The 16190-nt window shown below is 42.0% G+C and overlaps 1 protein-coding gene across 1 annotated transcript in view; it reads right to left on the bottom strand.

The window, feature by feature from the left end:
* Positions 1-248: 248 nt before the first annotated feature.
* LOC129812685 (collagen alpha-1(XII) chain-like) overlaps positions 249-16190 on the bottom strand; it is a 71469-nt gene continuing 55527 nt past the window's right edge. The window contains exons 37-51 of the mRNA XM_055864457.1: positions 12485-12643; positions 12059-12136; positions 11121-11207; positions 10510-10563; positions 9885-9980; positions 9478-9531; positions 8142-8195; positions 7621-7674; positions 7071-7142; positions 6697-6732; positions 6545-6611; positions 6262-6444; positions 5657-5734; positions 4135-4305; positions 249-3704 (exon numbers count right to left, since the gene is read on the bottom strand). Of these exons, the coding sequence (XP_055720432.1) occupies positions 3694-3704; positions 4135-4305; positions 5657-5734; positions 6262-6444; positions 6545-6611; positions 6697-6732; positions 7071-7142; positions 7621-7674; positions 8142-8195; positions 9478-9531; positions 9885-9980; positions 10510-10563; positions 11121-11207; positions 12059-12136; positions 12485-12643 (1254 nt within the window). The 3' untranslated portion in view covers positions 249-3693. The remainder of the gene's footprint in view (positions 3705-4134; positions 4306-5656; positions 5735-6261; positions 6445-6544; positions 6612-6696; positions 6733-7070; positions 7143-7620; positions 7675-8141; positions 8196-9477; positions 9532-9884; positions 9981-10509; positions 10564-11120; positions 11208-12058; positions 12137-12484; positions 12644-16190) is intronic.

Raw genomic sequence — 16190 nt, 5'->3', positions numbered from 1 at the left:
TATAGTTGTGGACCTTCTCCCTCAATTGCATGTTCCATGTGATCTCCGCATACTAAGTGTTCCTGTACCTATAGGTCTATGTGTAGCTATAACCTTGGAAATTCATTTGGGACTGCTCTTATACCTGTGTATTAATACTCACTCTACTAAATACATTTTGGGAGGGATTGGCATCTGCCATGTGATCATACTGTATCTAATGTTTGCAGCTACAGTGCACACCACAGACATGAGACTGAAACAAAATATACATTTTCAGTAGTTTTATTGAAAAATGCCTCTTCTGTTTCAGAAATAAATAAGAAAATAAGGCTGTGGAATTCACAATGTGCAGTTAAAACATGAGAAAAGCAATTCTATGTCCATAGTCTTGCAAACAAATTCCAACTGCATTTGGTATTGACACAAAACAACAACTATATTCTTTTTTTTTCTTTTTTTCTTTACTAAATAAACAACACAGACATGCAATTCCACCTTTGGTAAAAAAAATCTGCTGTGAGTTGGTATTATAAAAACAGACACACATTCGGTTTAAAGTAACTAATTGAAAGCCGGATTTACCAGTCGTTTTCACCAGAACCTTTAATGGAGCTGGAACCAGTAACCCTCTTTCTGATGATGAGGGTGGCAAACTACGTGATTTCAATAGAACAGACCGCTTGACATTGTGAAATTTACAATGAATTGTGAGGGACAGGGGTAATGTGGATGGGTACAGAAACATACATACATACAGTGTCAAGAAAAAGTATGTGAACCCTTTGGAATTATCTGAATTTCTGCATAAATTGATTTAAAAAAATTATCCGATCTTCATCTAAGTCACAACAACAGACAAACAGTCTGCTTAAACTAATAACACACAAATTATTGTATTTTTCATGTCTATATTGAATACATAATTTAAACGCTCACAGTGTAGGTTGGAAAAAGTATGTAAACCCCTAGGCTAACCACTTCCAAAAACAAATTGGAGTCAGGAGTCAGCTAACCTGGAGTACAATCATCGAGACGAGATTGGAGATGTTGGTTAGAGCTGCCCTGCCCTAAAAAAAAAACTCACAAAATTGTTGTTTGCTATTCACAAAAAGCATTGCCTGATGTGAACCATGCCTCGAGCAAAAGAGATCTCAGAAGACCCAAGATTAAGAATTGTTGACTTGCATAAAGCTGGAAAGGGTTACACAAGTATCTCTAAAAGCCTTGATGTTCATCAGTCCACGGTAAGATAAATTGTCTATAAATGGAGAAAGTTCAGCACTGTTGCTACTCTCCCTAGAAGTGGCTTTCCTGCAAAGATGACTGTCAGAGCACAGAGCAGACTGCTCAATGAGGTTAAGAAGAATCTAGAGTGTCAGCTAAAGGCAAAGAAATCCCTGGAACATGCTAACATCTCTGTTGACGAGTCTACGATACGTAAAACACTAAACAAGAATGGTGTTCATGGGAGGACACCACGGAAGAAGCCACGGTTGTCAAAAAAAAACATTGCTGCACGTCTGAAGTTCGCAAAAGAGCACCTGGATGTTGCACAGCGCTTCTGGTAAAATATTCTGTGGACCGATGAAACTAAAGTTGAGTTGTTGGAAAATGTAAGGCTATATGTTCGCCAATTGAACCTCAACAGAAGTTGGGTGATGCAACAGGACAACGACCCAAAACACAGAAGTAAATCAACAACAGAATGGCTTCAACAGAAGAAAATATGCCTTCTGGAGTGGCCCAGTCAGAATCCTGACCTCAACCCAATTGAGATGCTGGGGCATGACCTCAAAAGAACAGTTCACACCAGACATCCCAAGAACATTGCTGATCTGAAACAGTTTTGTAAAGAGGAATGGTCCAACATTCCTCCTGACAGTTGTGCAGGTCTGATCCGCAACTACAGAAAACTTTGGTTGAGGTTATTGCTGCCAAAGGAGGGTCAACCAAGGGTTCACATCCTTTTCCACCCTGCACTGTGAATGTTGATTCGGTGTGTTCAATAAAGACATGAAAGCGTATAATTGTTTGTGTGTTATTAGTTTAAGCAGACTGTGTTTGTCTATTGTTGAGACTTAGATGAAGATCAGACCAATTTATGCAGAAATCCAGTTAATTCCAAAGGGTTTACATACTTTTTCTTGCCACTGTATACTTCCCCCAATGTATTTGCTGACTTTGACATGATTAGTGCATTAAACATTGGCCTCTCATAAACACTTAATGCAGTTATATTACAAGCAGAGACACTTAAGGGAACAGTTAGCAAGCACACAGATTTGTAATGAAATAATGTCTAGATTCTTTATATTTTTCACTTAATCTTCCTAAACATAGCTTGTTTATGTGTAAAGATATGCACAATAAAGCTAGGGGTATCAAACCCATATATTTTATCATCTGAAGTTCACTAATACTCGCTCATGTAAAAATGTAGATAAATTCAAAATAACAATTCTTTGTTTTGTTTTTGTTTATTGTGATATCCTCTCTGCATCATCTCTTGATAGTCACCTCTTTCCTCTCTGGTTTCGTGAGTAACCAGGCGACTGTATAGCCTCAGATTCGTCTTCTGATTCTTCCTCGAGTATAGGGACTATGTAGGTTTCAGGATCGAGCTCGTAGCCGGTGGCTAGAAATATTTGTTTGGCCAATCAAGCAGGACTTTAGTTGGCAGTCTGAGACTTGACATGCACAAAGTAAAACCTAAACGTTTGACTATCTCCTAAATGTGAATAATCAACCACGGTATTCACTGTATGGACCTAAGAACTGTTATTTATCTGTTCAATTCTCTGTTTCTAAGAATGTTCGTGATTCCATGCACTCTAGCACTTAAGGTTATTGACAACTATCAACCATATGGAACACATACCCCAAATGAAGATAAATACCAATACAAGTAATAAAGCTGGGATGGAATTTGCATCAAAACCCTAAGACGACACTGCCACTAGTGTCTAGCTCTTGCCTATATCCCGTTGCTAGTCCTAAAACCCACTGAGGTATTAGAAAACAAATGTTCTACAGCAAAGGAACTAATATGATGTGTATATATATATGTTTTTTGTTTTAAATGAAGAAAATGGCAAGAAAATAACATTTAGCATAGATTAGGCAAACATACAAAGAACATCATTATTAAATGTACAAATGGCACATGCTTCAGTTTGGATCGGAGTACAAGCTGTGTAAATCACTCAGGCATCATAATAAAACAAAGGGTTATGCTGGAAGTAAGTCAGTAAGAAGCGGGTTATAAGGCACGAGCTCAATACAGATGTCAACTGATTTTAGTGGATTGTGTGGTTCAAACATCATTTACAAGGCACAATTAGTTTATTTACAGATATCACGTCTCCATGTTAACACTGTTGTTCTTTTGTTATGAGATCCAATTTATTAGTAGGGTTTTTTTGAGTGGTTTTTTACATGCTCCTTCCTGCGCAGAGAAGCCCTCTCTCTCTCTCGGTTTGCTGGGGTTTTTGCTCAAGATGCAAACAGGCCAGTAGGGTTGCCATCTCTGCAGCTTGTCTGATAGAAGCTGTGAAGTGGTGTTAGTGCCAGTCCACTCCTTTCTTTCTCGTTTTGGGTTTTTAACGTTGTTCATTAGTTATGTCCACGATGGTTATCCTTACGGGGTCATTAGCCAGTGAGCTAACATCTCAGAAACAGGACTTCAAAGTGTAAGGCGGCTTAGAAAGTTTACTAGGACCGACCTGGAAACAATTCAAACAGGTGGTTAGATCTCTCTGTTGGAGAAAGTTATTTGCCATTTCTATTTGTTTTACATGCTATTATGAATATTAACTCTATGACAAACATATTGAGACCTTGGAAGTAAAGGGTTTTTCATGTTGTGAAAAGCCTGATGTGAGCACGAAGATAAATCCACTGTGCCATTTGCATAAAGTTTGTTGGATCAAAAGGAACTGGGTACTTATACTGAATATCAACATTGCACTTTTGTTAGAAACCCTTGAAACCCATGGTCTCCATACATTGAACCAGAGCAGAAAGTTAGCTTTTGAGTACAGTATCTCTCTGTAAGTTGTAAATAAATTAGTGTGCATACGTTACATTCGTACATTCACTATGTATTCAGCTATCCTGCCGTGCAGATAGAGATTCAGTCAGTCGTGGACATACCTGGGTAGCCTTGTCCATTGTAAGGAATGCCAACACACTGGGAGGAGTCGCAGTAGCCAGGGGGCCCGGGTGGTCCCCTCGCTCCTGGGGTTCCCTGGCGACCAGGAGGGCCACGAGGCCCAGCAGAGCCCGTAGCACCTGTGGGGCCAGTCCGAGCCTCACCTGGTGGCCCTGGGAGTAGATAAAGGAAGGTAGGGTGTGGGAATTAAATAACGAATACTCAGACTCAGAGCGGAACCCCACTGACATAACCCTTAAATCGCAACTGGAAGTGGAGGGGAGGAATTGGTTTCTACCACTGTAATTTAGATATTTAGACAGCTCAATTAAAAGTCTGAAAAAAAGCAAGCCAGTCAGACTGTGGAGTTACCCCCTGCCCCAGTCTGTCTAGACAGTACAAACCAAGGATGGAATTTCCCCCCACTCTCTCTCGCTCGCTTAAGTGAGCACATGTGTTGTCAATGAATGAGCCACCAAAGCAATGCTCATTGTACAAAAATCTGATTCTCCCACTCAACAATGAGTAATCATCGCTAGCTACCTTCCTCCCTCTGCTGCTAGGTTGTGTCTCACTTCATTCACAGAAACAGACTTGGCAGTGTTCGACTGAAGGGGAAAAGTAGACATCAATGACTGGCCTGATATCTCCACTAGCCCGTGATAGGAAAGCTTCTGGGGACTCAGGGCCTTCACATGCTGAATTTCAATTAAAGGGGAATGCTATGTTAAAGGGGCCTCCGTGAAGACAGAATAATATCAACATTGAAAAAGACGGCTATTAGAGACTAATCCTCAGCCATTTCTAGAATGGGTTTGGGATCACTGGTGAATGATTAGAGGTAGGAGTAAGATTGTTTTGATTATAGAAAATAGCATCTATAATGCATCAGCACATGTTAAATCCTTCATTCAGAAATAGACCTAGGCCCTCAGTCATTTGATGTATTATACTGTATGTTGATCTTGCATCGTCAGACTTGTGGTATGTTGATCAAGAGGAACTTTAATTCCCATGGCAAACGTGTGAACACATCTGTGCGGACCGATCCCATGAAGAAGAAACATACATTCTCTCTAGAAAGGAGAAGTGTTTTGCTGGAAATACATTTGATCGTTCACTAAGAATTTATGAAGCACAGCAGCCCAAACGAAGGTTCTTGAGACACAGCTAGGCAAATCTTGGCCTGCCCCTCAGGTTCTCAGTTCTAAAGGTCACAAAGAGAGGTCCAAGTATAGGATGTAGAACAAAATGGCTGCCATGGTGAAACTAGGTTAGAACTGTAGATCAGGAAGTAATGAATGGGAACATAATGTCTCCAGCTGTTGAAAATGACCGTTTAGAGTAAATATGTGGGAATATTCTTATGTTCCATGCCTCGTTGTTAAGGTACATGAGCTGAATTACAGAGTCAGTGGCTTGCATTAATGGTCCCTGTTTTCTCGTGAGATGGGGGGGTACCTTGGAAGAGGCATAGCTGTGCAATAGGTTATTGTACTTGAGAAGTGATGTCCGAGGTCTTACCAGGCGGACCACTGAGTCCTCTCTGTCCTCTCTGTCCTGTTCCAGGGGATCCTCTCTCGCCCTTCTCTCCTGACGTCCCTGCAACAACACAATCAGACACAGAGAACGGGTTATTAGCAATGACAAAAAGTCCCATTGTATGGTACAATGTATCTGGAACAGAAAGTAACTGCTCTTGAAACCACAAATGAGCATGTTTGAGGATGGAGGAAATTGTAGCATAGATCAGATTTACTGTAGGAAGTGAAGCATGATGGCAGATGACCCTCAGGTCTTAGCATGATGTCAGGTTCCAACTTCAACCCTATATGTTCAGACTACTGTAGATGGGGGGTTATGCACAATCGCTTGCAATCAAAACTGCCATTTGATCTTTGAGCTCGTCATTATTTAATTATACCATCATTGTAAAAGTTTCAATGCTACTCCAGATGATTTGCTATGAGGTTACATGGGATGAACAAGAGCACAGACTGTGTCCTACATGTAAGTCACAACTTGAAGTTCTGCATCTCTGTAGAACTTGTAATTGACTTTCTAGCCATCCAAAAACAGACAGGAAGTAATACAACAGGCAAACAAAAAACAACACATATCACACTCACCTCTCTCTCCTTGGTTTCCAGGTAAGCCGGAGTTTCCAGGGAAACCGTTTCGGCCAGTCTGTCCAGGTTCTCCAGGGGGACCTGTGTTGCCGGCAGGACCAGGGGGGCCGGCAGGGCCCGGGTTGTTGCTACGGTAACCAGTGGGGATCTGGTTGATCATATTATCAATTCTGCTCATTTGACCTGAGAGGAATGAATAAAGATATGATGTCAGACAATGAATCTAGTCTGTGTTTGTGTACCCAACCAATGCTGGCTTATGAAGTTCTAAACGGTCACTCACTGTTCACAAGCTGTTCGCAAACTTGTCTGGCAATGGAGCGCATCAGATTTTGAGATGCAAAGTCTCCCTGGAAAACAGACACATTTTGGTGAGACAAGGTAATGCTACTCTGAAAAGTTATGAAGTGTCCAAAGATACAGTATTGTACATACCCTCTCTCCCTTTTCTCCCTTTATTCCAGCCAATCCCTGTGAAAGAGAGGAAACATGGATTTTCTCAGTAACAGGAATGGCATTCATTTGCATGAGATTTGCATTGTTTTCCAACTGAATCGAATGCAATCAGGGGTAAATGTTCCGAATAAGGTCGTCCAGTCAGAACCAGAGTAAAATCCAAGACACAATGCAATCAACTGTTGTAGTTTCCAATGTTTTTAACCAAACCATCCCTTCATACTTCCACAAATGAAGTTTAGAACTTAATTTCAAGAGTGGGAGGAAATTCTGCACTATTTTGGCACATCTTTGCGATTGCCTCCTTGATGACCCATGCAAATCACCATATGACCACTTGTATTTGTACATACTGGGTTTCCTGTGTCTCCTGGTTTTCCTTGGTTGCCTGTGTTTCCTGTGTTTCCTGGAGATCCTGGACTTCCCTGGATGATGGAAAGATAACAGCGTTACTGCTACATCCACTTACCAAAGTTACCAAGGAGTAAATACAAGAACAACAACCACTCCCGGTCTCTGTTAAATAACATGTGGTAAAATACGGTCCAGCCTGATATTGTGTTGTATATCCAGTATAGTAGGTATACTGTGTACTGTGCCAAGAACACTAAAGTGGGTGGGAACACTCCCAACACGGATAGGATGCTTAACGGTCCTCAGATCAGTCCTTACGGTAAAGTAGGCCCTCTTCCTATTGGAATGGTGTGGCCATTCATTAACTGGAGACAGGCCTCCACCACTGTATAGGGAATGAGATGCATGCTTTATTGTCAATACTTACTGAAGGACTGAGTTTGTCTGTGTTTTGACCACGTGCTGCAGGCTAACTAACAGGCTAACTATCAGGTATTAAAAGACACTCCCAGGAGGTTTAACTTCTCTTGACTGAAATCCAGTACTCACCATCGGTCCAGCTGGGCCTCTAGGTCCCGAGGGTCCTTCCTTCCCTGGTGGTCCCTGGGGAAAGAAGATGGGCAATCACAAACAGGCAACAGTAAAAGTTACACTTCATTAAAAATAAGTTGCCATTAAGATTTAGTTGCAGTCATTAAGTTGTTGGTATAAAGTTGTTGTTGTTTCAAAGTTCTGGTGTCGTTCCAAGAGATGAGTATATAAAGATTTAGTGAAATAAACCAGGACCTCTCTAATCTCCCTAGCAACCCATCTCTGTTGTGTATTTTACTGCACCAGTCCAACGGAGCCAAACTATGTTATCTGACATGGGTAGTAACATCATTAACATGCAACAGAAAACTATGAGCACACAACATTTTAACTGCACACAGGTGATCACATTTTAACTGCACACATTGAGTTAAGTAGGTGATCACATGCTTAAGTAGGTGCTGGCTAGATTCATGGCCTTTCAACAGAGCGTGTACACTAAGCAGCTCTGTGTAGAGGTGCAGAGAGGCAGATCTTACCCTCACTCCACCTGGTCCACTAGGACCCATAGGACCAGCAGCACCAGCAGGACCCTGCAGTAAAACAACACACTCAATCAAACTGTGATAACCAGTAATAACACACACACACACATCGGACTTGTCCCAAATGGCCCATAACTGCATTTTCATATTTCCAGAAATTATAGGTATTCGTTTTCTCTCTGTTTCTCTCTAGGTTCCCTGTGATTTAGTGAGAACATGATGCACTTTTCTGATACATCTTAGTGCCAGTACCTTAGGATGCGTGTATTGGCTGTTGAAATACATGTTGTTAATAGGAGCTTATGACAGACAAGGCTGCTATAGCCATTATCATAACACAATGAGAAATTCTCAACAAAATGCTTCTTTAGTATTATTACATTTGCAGGGTAATTGTTAGGGTTCAGGGGAGTCTCATATTCCCAAAGTAAAGTCGTCCTTGATGGGATGCGAAATGACTACGTAAATTATGCTCATTATTGACGTTACAGAATACTCCCTCCGATCGTTGGAATCAAGGAGTCTCAGATCATTCAGCACTGGAGTTGTCAGTTTGTAAAGTCCCTGGCCTTGGTGGATGTTGTGTGGAGGACCAGTACCAAAGAATTATCACAGTATGTTGTGGTCCCCTTCTAAGATGGGCAAGGAGTCCATCTATGAGAAGATGAAGGATATCTTCCAAGAAAACTCTTGATCTTTAGTCCCATTGTCTCCAGAAATCACTCTTTGGGCATTTGATGCAATGTACGCTCCAAATACACTTTGAGAACATAATCATGTGGTCATTGGCAACCTTGAGAGATGTACTCATCCAATGCTGAGGTTGTTTGTCTTCTCAACACATTCTTTCCCAGCTATTTCAATCCAATTAGTGGTACTCAAGTAGAGCAACGAATAGTCTGCAAATATCTATTTTTGGCCTTGACTACAGGGTTTAGAGTAAGCGCAGTTGAAGGACAGTAGTGGATTTTTTAGATTTAAAAAAAATGTTATTTATTTAACTGGGAAAGTCAGTTAAGAACAAATTCTTATTTACAATGATGGCCTACACGAACATGTACAGTTCATGTCAATCCTCCACTCCCATTGGCAAGACCATTCTGTTTCCCATAATATCTTAACTGGTGGCCATCCACTGAGTGTCAAACAGCAGGTTGATTGGAGAGTATACCCCACTCTGGGGACTGTATGGTCTACCTCCTACTTTGAAAGTGGTTGCAGCGTTGCCATGTGGACAGATTCCAGGCTCCAGTAGCGCTGCTTCTCTCAGTGAATCGCCTCCGGTTTCCTGTTCCAAACCACAGCTAATGAAAAAGAGAGCTGTACTCACTTTCAGCCCAGTCAGGCCTGAGTCTCCGGGATCTCCCTTTGGTCCGGGGCGTCCCTGAGAAGACGAAGAGAAGGAGAGGATTAGAACATTGAGTACAAAGGGAAGTCCAACCCTGAACAACTACAGGGATCTGGTGTTTCTCTTTGTCATGTAACGGAGAGTGAATTTACACCCAGGTTTAGGAGAATTTCTAGGAGGAAGAACTTTCTAGAATAAATAAGATCTTAACACTCGGTGACTGTGTGTGTAAATCATAAGTCAGGGAGGACGTCCTACAGTCTCCACACACTGTGAATCCTACAGAACACTCCAGATGAAGGATAGCTGCAGCAATTGTATTTTTATGTTCACTAACATAAACCCCTAAGACACCGGTTTTCCTCGTAACCTAAGGGGGTGTTACTTACAGGTTCTCCTGGCAGAGACAAGCCGTTAGGACCTTGTGGACCTGGAGGTCCGGATTGTCCTGGAAGTCCTTGTTCTCCACGGGGGCCCATTGAACCCTATGGTTGAAGCGGAATGACAAAACCAAACATAGTCCCATTACTTTTAAACTATTCACACCATATCTCCCTGTAGACCTCTCCACAGCAGGGCTGACAGAATGAGAAGGAAACTGTTGGTGAGAAACAAGTTCTATTTCTCATCAGACTTCTCGACACTGGCCTCCGTAAATCAAACTGGGGAAAAATACACCGTACAAATCAAGCTGAAGAATATACAGAACATTCAATAAGTGAGTTCAGATGTGAGCAATCTGTTTTGTCTGATGGGTCATGCGAATGGTGGACTGTACTGTTCAGTGGTAACTGCTTTGAGATCCCTACTGCGTCATGCTGAACTCTGCTTTACTGTAAAGAAGTTGGGCCTTGGACTGCAGCCGAGCTAGCTCAGTTGGATATGGCTTGATTCAACGTTTGATTGCGGCTCGGACCACACAACACCATAATATCCAATGACTCAGACTCATTAATCGCTCTGGATCCAAGTATGTGTTAAATGGCTTGACAATGGTCCAAAATCTTGACTTACAGTTTGGCCTGAGTCTCCTCTTTCTCCTCTGGTTCCTCTAGTACCTGGTCCACCCTGGGAAAGTCAAGACAGAATGAAAGACAGAGTCAGAGACGGAGAATCAGAGGCATCCCCACAACAGGAGCTGCATCCAGACCTAAACCCCAAGCCTTCAGGAATCTCCACAGGGGCGTAGTGAGGTTGCAAAGTGAAGCATACATATTCCAGACTCCTCTTCAAGGTTTTTCCAGTTTTTTTTTCTTCAGATGGGCATTTATCTTTTGACACATCTCTAAGCCTGATAGCCCACACCTCATCGCATGCCATTCATCTCATCCCCCTCTCTTTTGTTTTCCATGGGAAAAAACACAGATGAGGGATGTCCCCACTCTAATATCCACATGCTTAAACTTTAGAGCAGGGCAACAATTATGAAGAAAAAATAATACCCCTGTAACACTATTCCTATATGTCATCATCATCATAGTGGAGACAGAGTGGTATCATCATCATCATTATATGAGAGAGTAGACAGAGAGCTTTGCTGCCAGGCGAGGACAGACCGAAGTAGAGAGAACCCTGCACCAAGACAAGACGAAATGGAGGGATGGAGGTATGGTTAATGTCTTTACCGAGGGGCCGGGTGGCCCCGGAGGGCCAACACTGTCCTGTGCACATGTGCACGCGTGTGGAAGAGCCGGGCACTTGAGCTCATCTCTCTGCAATACAAAAAGGAAGGAGAGGGGGAGGGAATGGAAGATAATGAGAATGTAAAAAATACTTTACTAAAATACAATATTAATAGAATGACCCATTGAGCATCTGTTGACATCTGTGGGCCTTTCTGGTAACCCACAAAATACAGATAAGTGCAGATAGGAGTATCTGTCTTGAAAATGAGTGCCACTGCTCTGACAACCCAAACCATAAAATGGTGCCTTGAAGTTTTCCTTAAGGAAAAGCTGATAAAGTTTCAATAAAACTGGGGTGCATACTGAAATATAACTGCTGCCCTAGTGGAGTGCATGGCCTACAGACAAATACTCTTTGACAACTGAAACCCAACTGTTTTGTGGAAGGAAATATGTGACATCTTACACAACACAGCCTTCTTTGCCATGATATATGAATATATCATGCAAATTACACAGAGAGGGAGAGATGGGTAATTGGCTACAGTCAAGTAAGTAAGTGCACATGTATCTGGCAATAAATATATCACAGATGAGTACAATGATTCGTCTGTTCACCGCATGATCAAAAGGACCAGTTGTTTTGGTGGGACTGGAATTGTAAAACTGTACTGAGATTAATCCAATTAAAGAGGAATACAATGGTCTATTCAGGCCTGCCAATGCAATCATTTCATTTTAAACTTTTTCCCAGCTAGGCTTCAGACAAAGTCTATACAGCACATGCACACTTTAGAAATAACATATAACCTCTGACACGTGCATGCATGTAAGAATATAATGGAGCTCTTAACTTATAGTACGTGCTAGAGGGCGAGTCAAAGTGCCAAGGCTGGATGGTACTGTACAGGTATGAGGCCTTACTAAACTGCTCTTACCGTGGCCGGGAGGTCACAACATTTGTCTCTGCTGGTCCAGCTCAAGCTGCACACAATATCAAACATCTGGAGCTGGAACTGTACAGCAGAACAGAGAGAGGAGAAAAAGAGAGATCAGTACATAGATGGGCGTTACACATGGCTTCCATTGAGCTCCAGCGTTGACTCAACACGGCACGGCTCCAGACACAGACCAGCACCCACAGAGAGCTGGAACACAGGTGAGATGAGAGAGCAGCGTCTTTCATTCCTCCAGCAATGACTGTGAGTTGTAGCTCTTACTTGAGCATCAGCAGATGAGGGGCTAGGTGTAAAACCTGGGCACTTTGCACTTCACACTTAACACCAATAGCTGGTGTGTGAGTGACGGATGCATTTCCTTAGGGGTTTTCCAGTTTGAATAAGTGTTGTACATTTTCCACTCACCGTTGCCGACTCCCTTTTTGATCCTCCTGACTTGGCCATCTTTCCCAGCACCTCATAGCCGTCTGTGGAGATGTTGTTGGCCTCCTTGATGGGTTTCTCTGCCACCTCCTGGCAGTCCACGTTCAGTTTGACCCTTTCGGGAGAAACACTGATGTGAAGCTGTAGCAGGAGGAGGAAGAGGAGAGGATTATTAGTCAAGACCACTCTAATCTCAATATGAACTACGACAGCAACGACAACGGGTGACAGGTAGTCTAGCGGTTAGAGCGTTGGGCCAGTAACCAAAAAGACGCAGTTTGAATCCCCGAGCCGACAAGGTGAAAAATCAGTCGATGTGCCCTTGAGCAAGGCACTTAACCCTAATTGCTCCAGGGGCACCTTAATAATGGCTGACCCTGGCCGTGACCCTATACTCTCAGAGTGCGTCTCAGGGAGAGTTGGGATATGTAAAAAAACACATTTCCAAAGTGAAGTAGGCCAAATATAAGCACCCGCCATATTATTATTATTTCATTACAATGTTTGGACATCCAGGCCTGCGTGAGATACTGAGAGCGTCCAGAGTTTTTGACATGCCGTTTCCCTATTAAAAAAGATCCTCTCTCTACAATGGAAAGACCTAATAAGCAACATGATTCGATAGTCTCGTAACATAAACTACAGTTTTTTGATTTGATTTGAAACTAAGAACCCAGTTGAACCCACGTGGAGTCGAAACACCTAAAGTCTAACTGATGTCTATTAAGATGCTGATAATGTATTTCACTAAATCACCACTATTAACATGATTTGTTATTCAGTCCTCCTTATAATTAAGTTATTATATATACATTTTATTTGACCTTTATTTAACCAGGTAGGCCAGTTGAGAACAAGTTCTCATTTACAACTGCGACCTGGCCAAGATAAAGCAAAGCAGTGCGACAAAAACAACAACAGAGTTACACATGGGATAAACAAACGTACAGTCAATAACACAATAGAAAAATCTATATACAGTGTGTGCAAATGGAGTAAGGAGGTAAGGCAATAGCTTAGAATCACGTAAGAACATTCTGGTTGTAGGTCCCTTGGAAGAAAGTTGATTTCAGAACATAAAAAATTCTAAAAGATAAAACAAGCTCTGGCTATATATGAAACAACACACAGTGTCAGAATATGGGCCTTTGAAATGATGTTGTTTGTGGTAACCCATCAAAAGTGCTATACTTTACATACTTTCCTGTGCAGTTGGATTTTTTTAACAGTCTGACAAGCTGTCACCCTGACAGAGAGAGCAGGCTAACATTACTGTCCTATAGAGCAATAACAACCGCACTTGGCAACCACTCACAAAATTACAGTGGACTTTCTTGGCAAGAGAACAGACTATCTGGCCAACCACAGGAAAGGGGTCTGATACCTCAGGATCCTGGCATGGACATAGATACTATGATGCACTTGTAGGCTTATCAAGAATAACGCTCAATTGTGTACTGCTAGTGCAAAGAATGTGAACTTATACATTACTGGAAAATATTACTGGAAAATATTACTGGAAAATGTTACTGGAAAATATTACTGGAAAATGCTACTGGAAAATGAGGATTCACCATAAAACGGTCAGTGTTTTCTCTCATCATTTGAAAGCAAAATAGAATTCCATCAACTGAAATAGGCTGATGTTGGTGAACAGGAAGCTTATTCAATTGGAACCCAATCATTGAATCGCACAATGGTTCATTCTCTAACAAAGGCCTGAGAAAACTATCACACTGACACAGATGATTAACATCTTCTGAATGGATCAAAAACCACAGGAGTCAAGACAGACCAGACCTCGACTTCCACCGTGACCAGCCAAGTCACAATTACACTCAATTAATCCTCCATTCCTCTGCCCATAGCTCTTCTGGACATTGACACATCTTGGACACATCTCTTTCTCAGCACTCAATTCAGACTAGTATGGATTCTCCCATTGGTATACTGTAGACACCATAATGTAGGCTATATCAGAGCTAGGTGTCCAGTCCACAGACAGTACAGGAACAGTTCATATAGTCATATATTGGCTTCTGTTGCCTTCTTTCCCCCTGATTCCCCTGACATACGTTCATGATTTCTATCGGACTCCATTTTCTTAGTATTGGCTGTCTTCACGGCTCCTCCTTTTTCTTCATCCTGAGCCCTGATGGCCATGAAATCACAGTTCACATCCAGCCTCGCTACCTAAGATAGGATTCCATAATTAGATTGACATATCTCTCTCACTTATCTGAAATGTTTTGATGCAATGCTAAATTGCATTCACAGATCTCAACTTTTTTCAGGAAGAGACAAAATCCTAGTTTAGGTATACTACTGCCACCATATCATTCCAGACGTCTATGCTCCCATGTCCAGCCCTGGAGGACAATGGAATATTCCCATCCAGGCTTCCGAAGGAGCTTGCTTAGCCTTGGTTGTAAAGTCACCATTTCATTTCCGAGTGGCTTCCTCTGGGACTGGAATGGTTGTATACGTCATTAAATCTGCTTGACTACCTCACGGAATGGAAGGCTTTTAAAAGAATGCATCAGAGAAAACACAGTAATAACGAGAGTACAAAGAGGGCAGTCAGGGCTTTGGCAAAGTATCAGTTAGAGATTGACCAAAGACCAACGTTTTAAACAACTTGGGTTCTTTGGAGCATTCTCTTCTCCCACTCATTCTCAATTAGTGCATGCAAATACTGGCAAAACCTAACCACCCAATCCCTGAATGGAAAGTTTGAGAGAGTTTGGGTCCTCTCAGAGAATAATAGCTGCATTTGTGAAGCTTTAAGTATGGGGAAACTGCAGAGTGGGTGGACTGAATACATCTAGCTATGACAAAAACCACTAAAAACGTTAATATTTCCACTTGATCGCAACAAAATGCAAAATCCCCAATGATACATACAATATATGAGTTGATGACAAAACATTTACCCTACTATTAAACTATATGAAGTAGCTACACCCTACACGTGTTACTACACTTGGCAAACATCAGGACTATAGTTCAAATGAGAGCATGGGTCAGACTAGAAATAAAGATGAGGGTTGGTTTGGATTATTGTCTCATATTTTCCCATGGACATGTCTAATCTTAGAATTAACAATTCATTTTGTGAGTGAAATAGTCGCGAGGAGGGGAAAACCTCAAATGTATTATGAGTCTCATAACAATCTATTCTGAGTTCATATCAAAAGATATGAGGTGCTCTGAGGTAGGGCACACTATCCATGCTAAGGGCTACATGACTTCACTAGTCAGATAGGTTCCAGCGCCATACGCTGAGGTCACTCCAAACCACCCATGGATGAACCATTGGGAAACCACAATACACACAAAAACACCAGTCAGTAACTACAGTATACACATGCACCGGTCCAGCAATTAATCTGGTAGGTAGACCGCTGTAGATTCCTTTTCCCTCAGTGCAGTAACCACAGCACCACATACTAGCCACTCAGAACAGTCAGACTGCAGGCACCACCACAGCAATAGACAAGAAACACAGACACGTAGGCTGGTACCCAACTAGAGCTCTGATGATGTCATTGTGCTGATGTCACTGACGTCATCAGATATAGCCCTGACCCAACATTTTCCAGGGTCCCATTCATAACACTGTCCTGTAATTAGCTTTGCTGCTTAGTGGTCTGACTGAAACTACATTCATTTGAGGTTCTATGGGCAA

Source organism: Salvelinus fontinalis, chromosome 16 (assembly GCF_029448725.1).
Source record: "Salvelinus fontinalis isolate EN_2023a chromosome 16, ASM2944872v1, whole genome shotgun sequence".
In the NCBI taxonomy this organism is placed as follows: Eukaryota; Metazoa; Chordata; class Actinopteri; order Salmoniformes; family Salmonidae; genus Salvelinus; species Salvelinus fontinalis.
The sequence above is the reverse complement of the archived record's forward strand: the minus strand, read 5'-3'. Positions and strand labels throughout refer to the sequence as shown.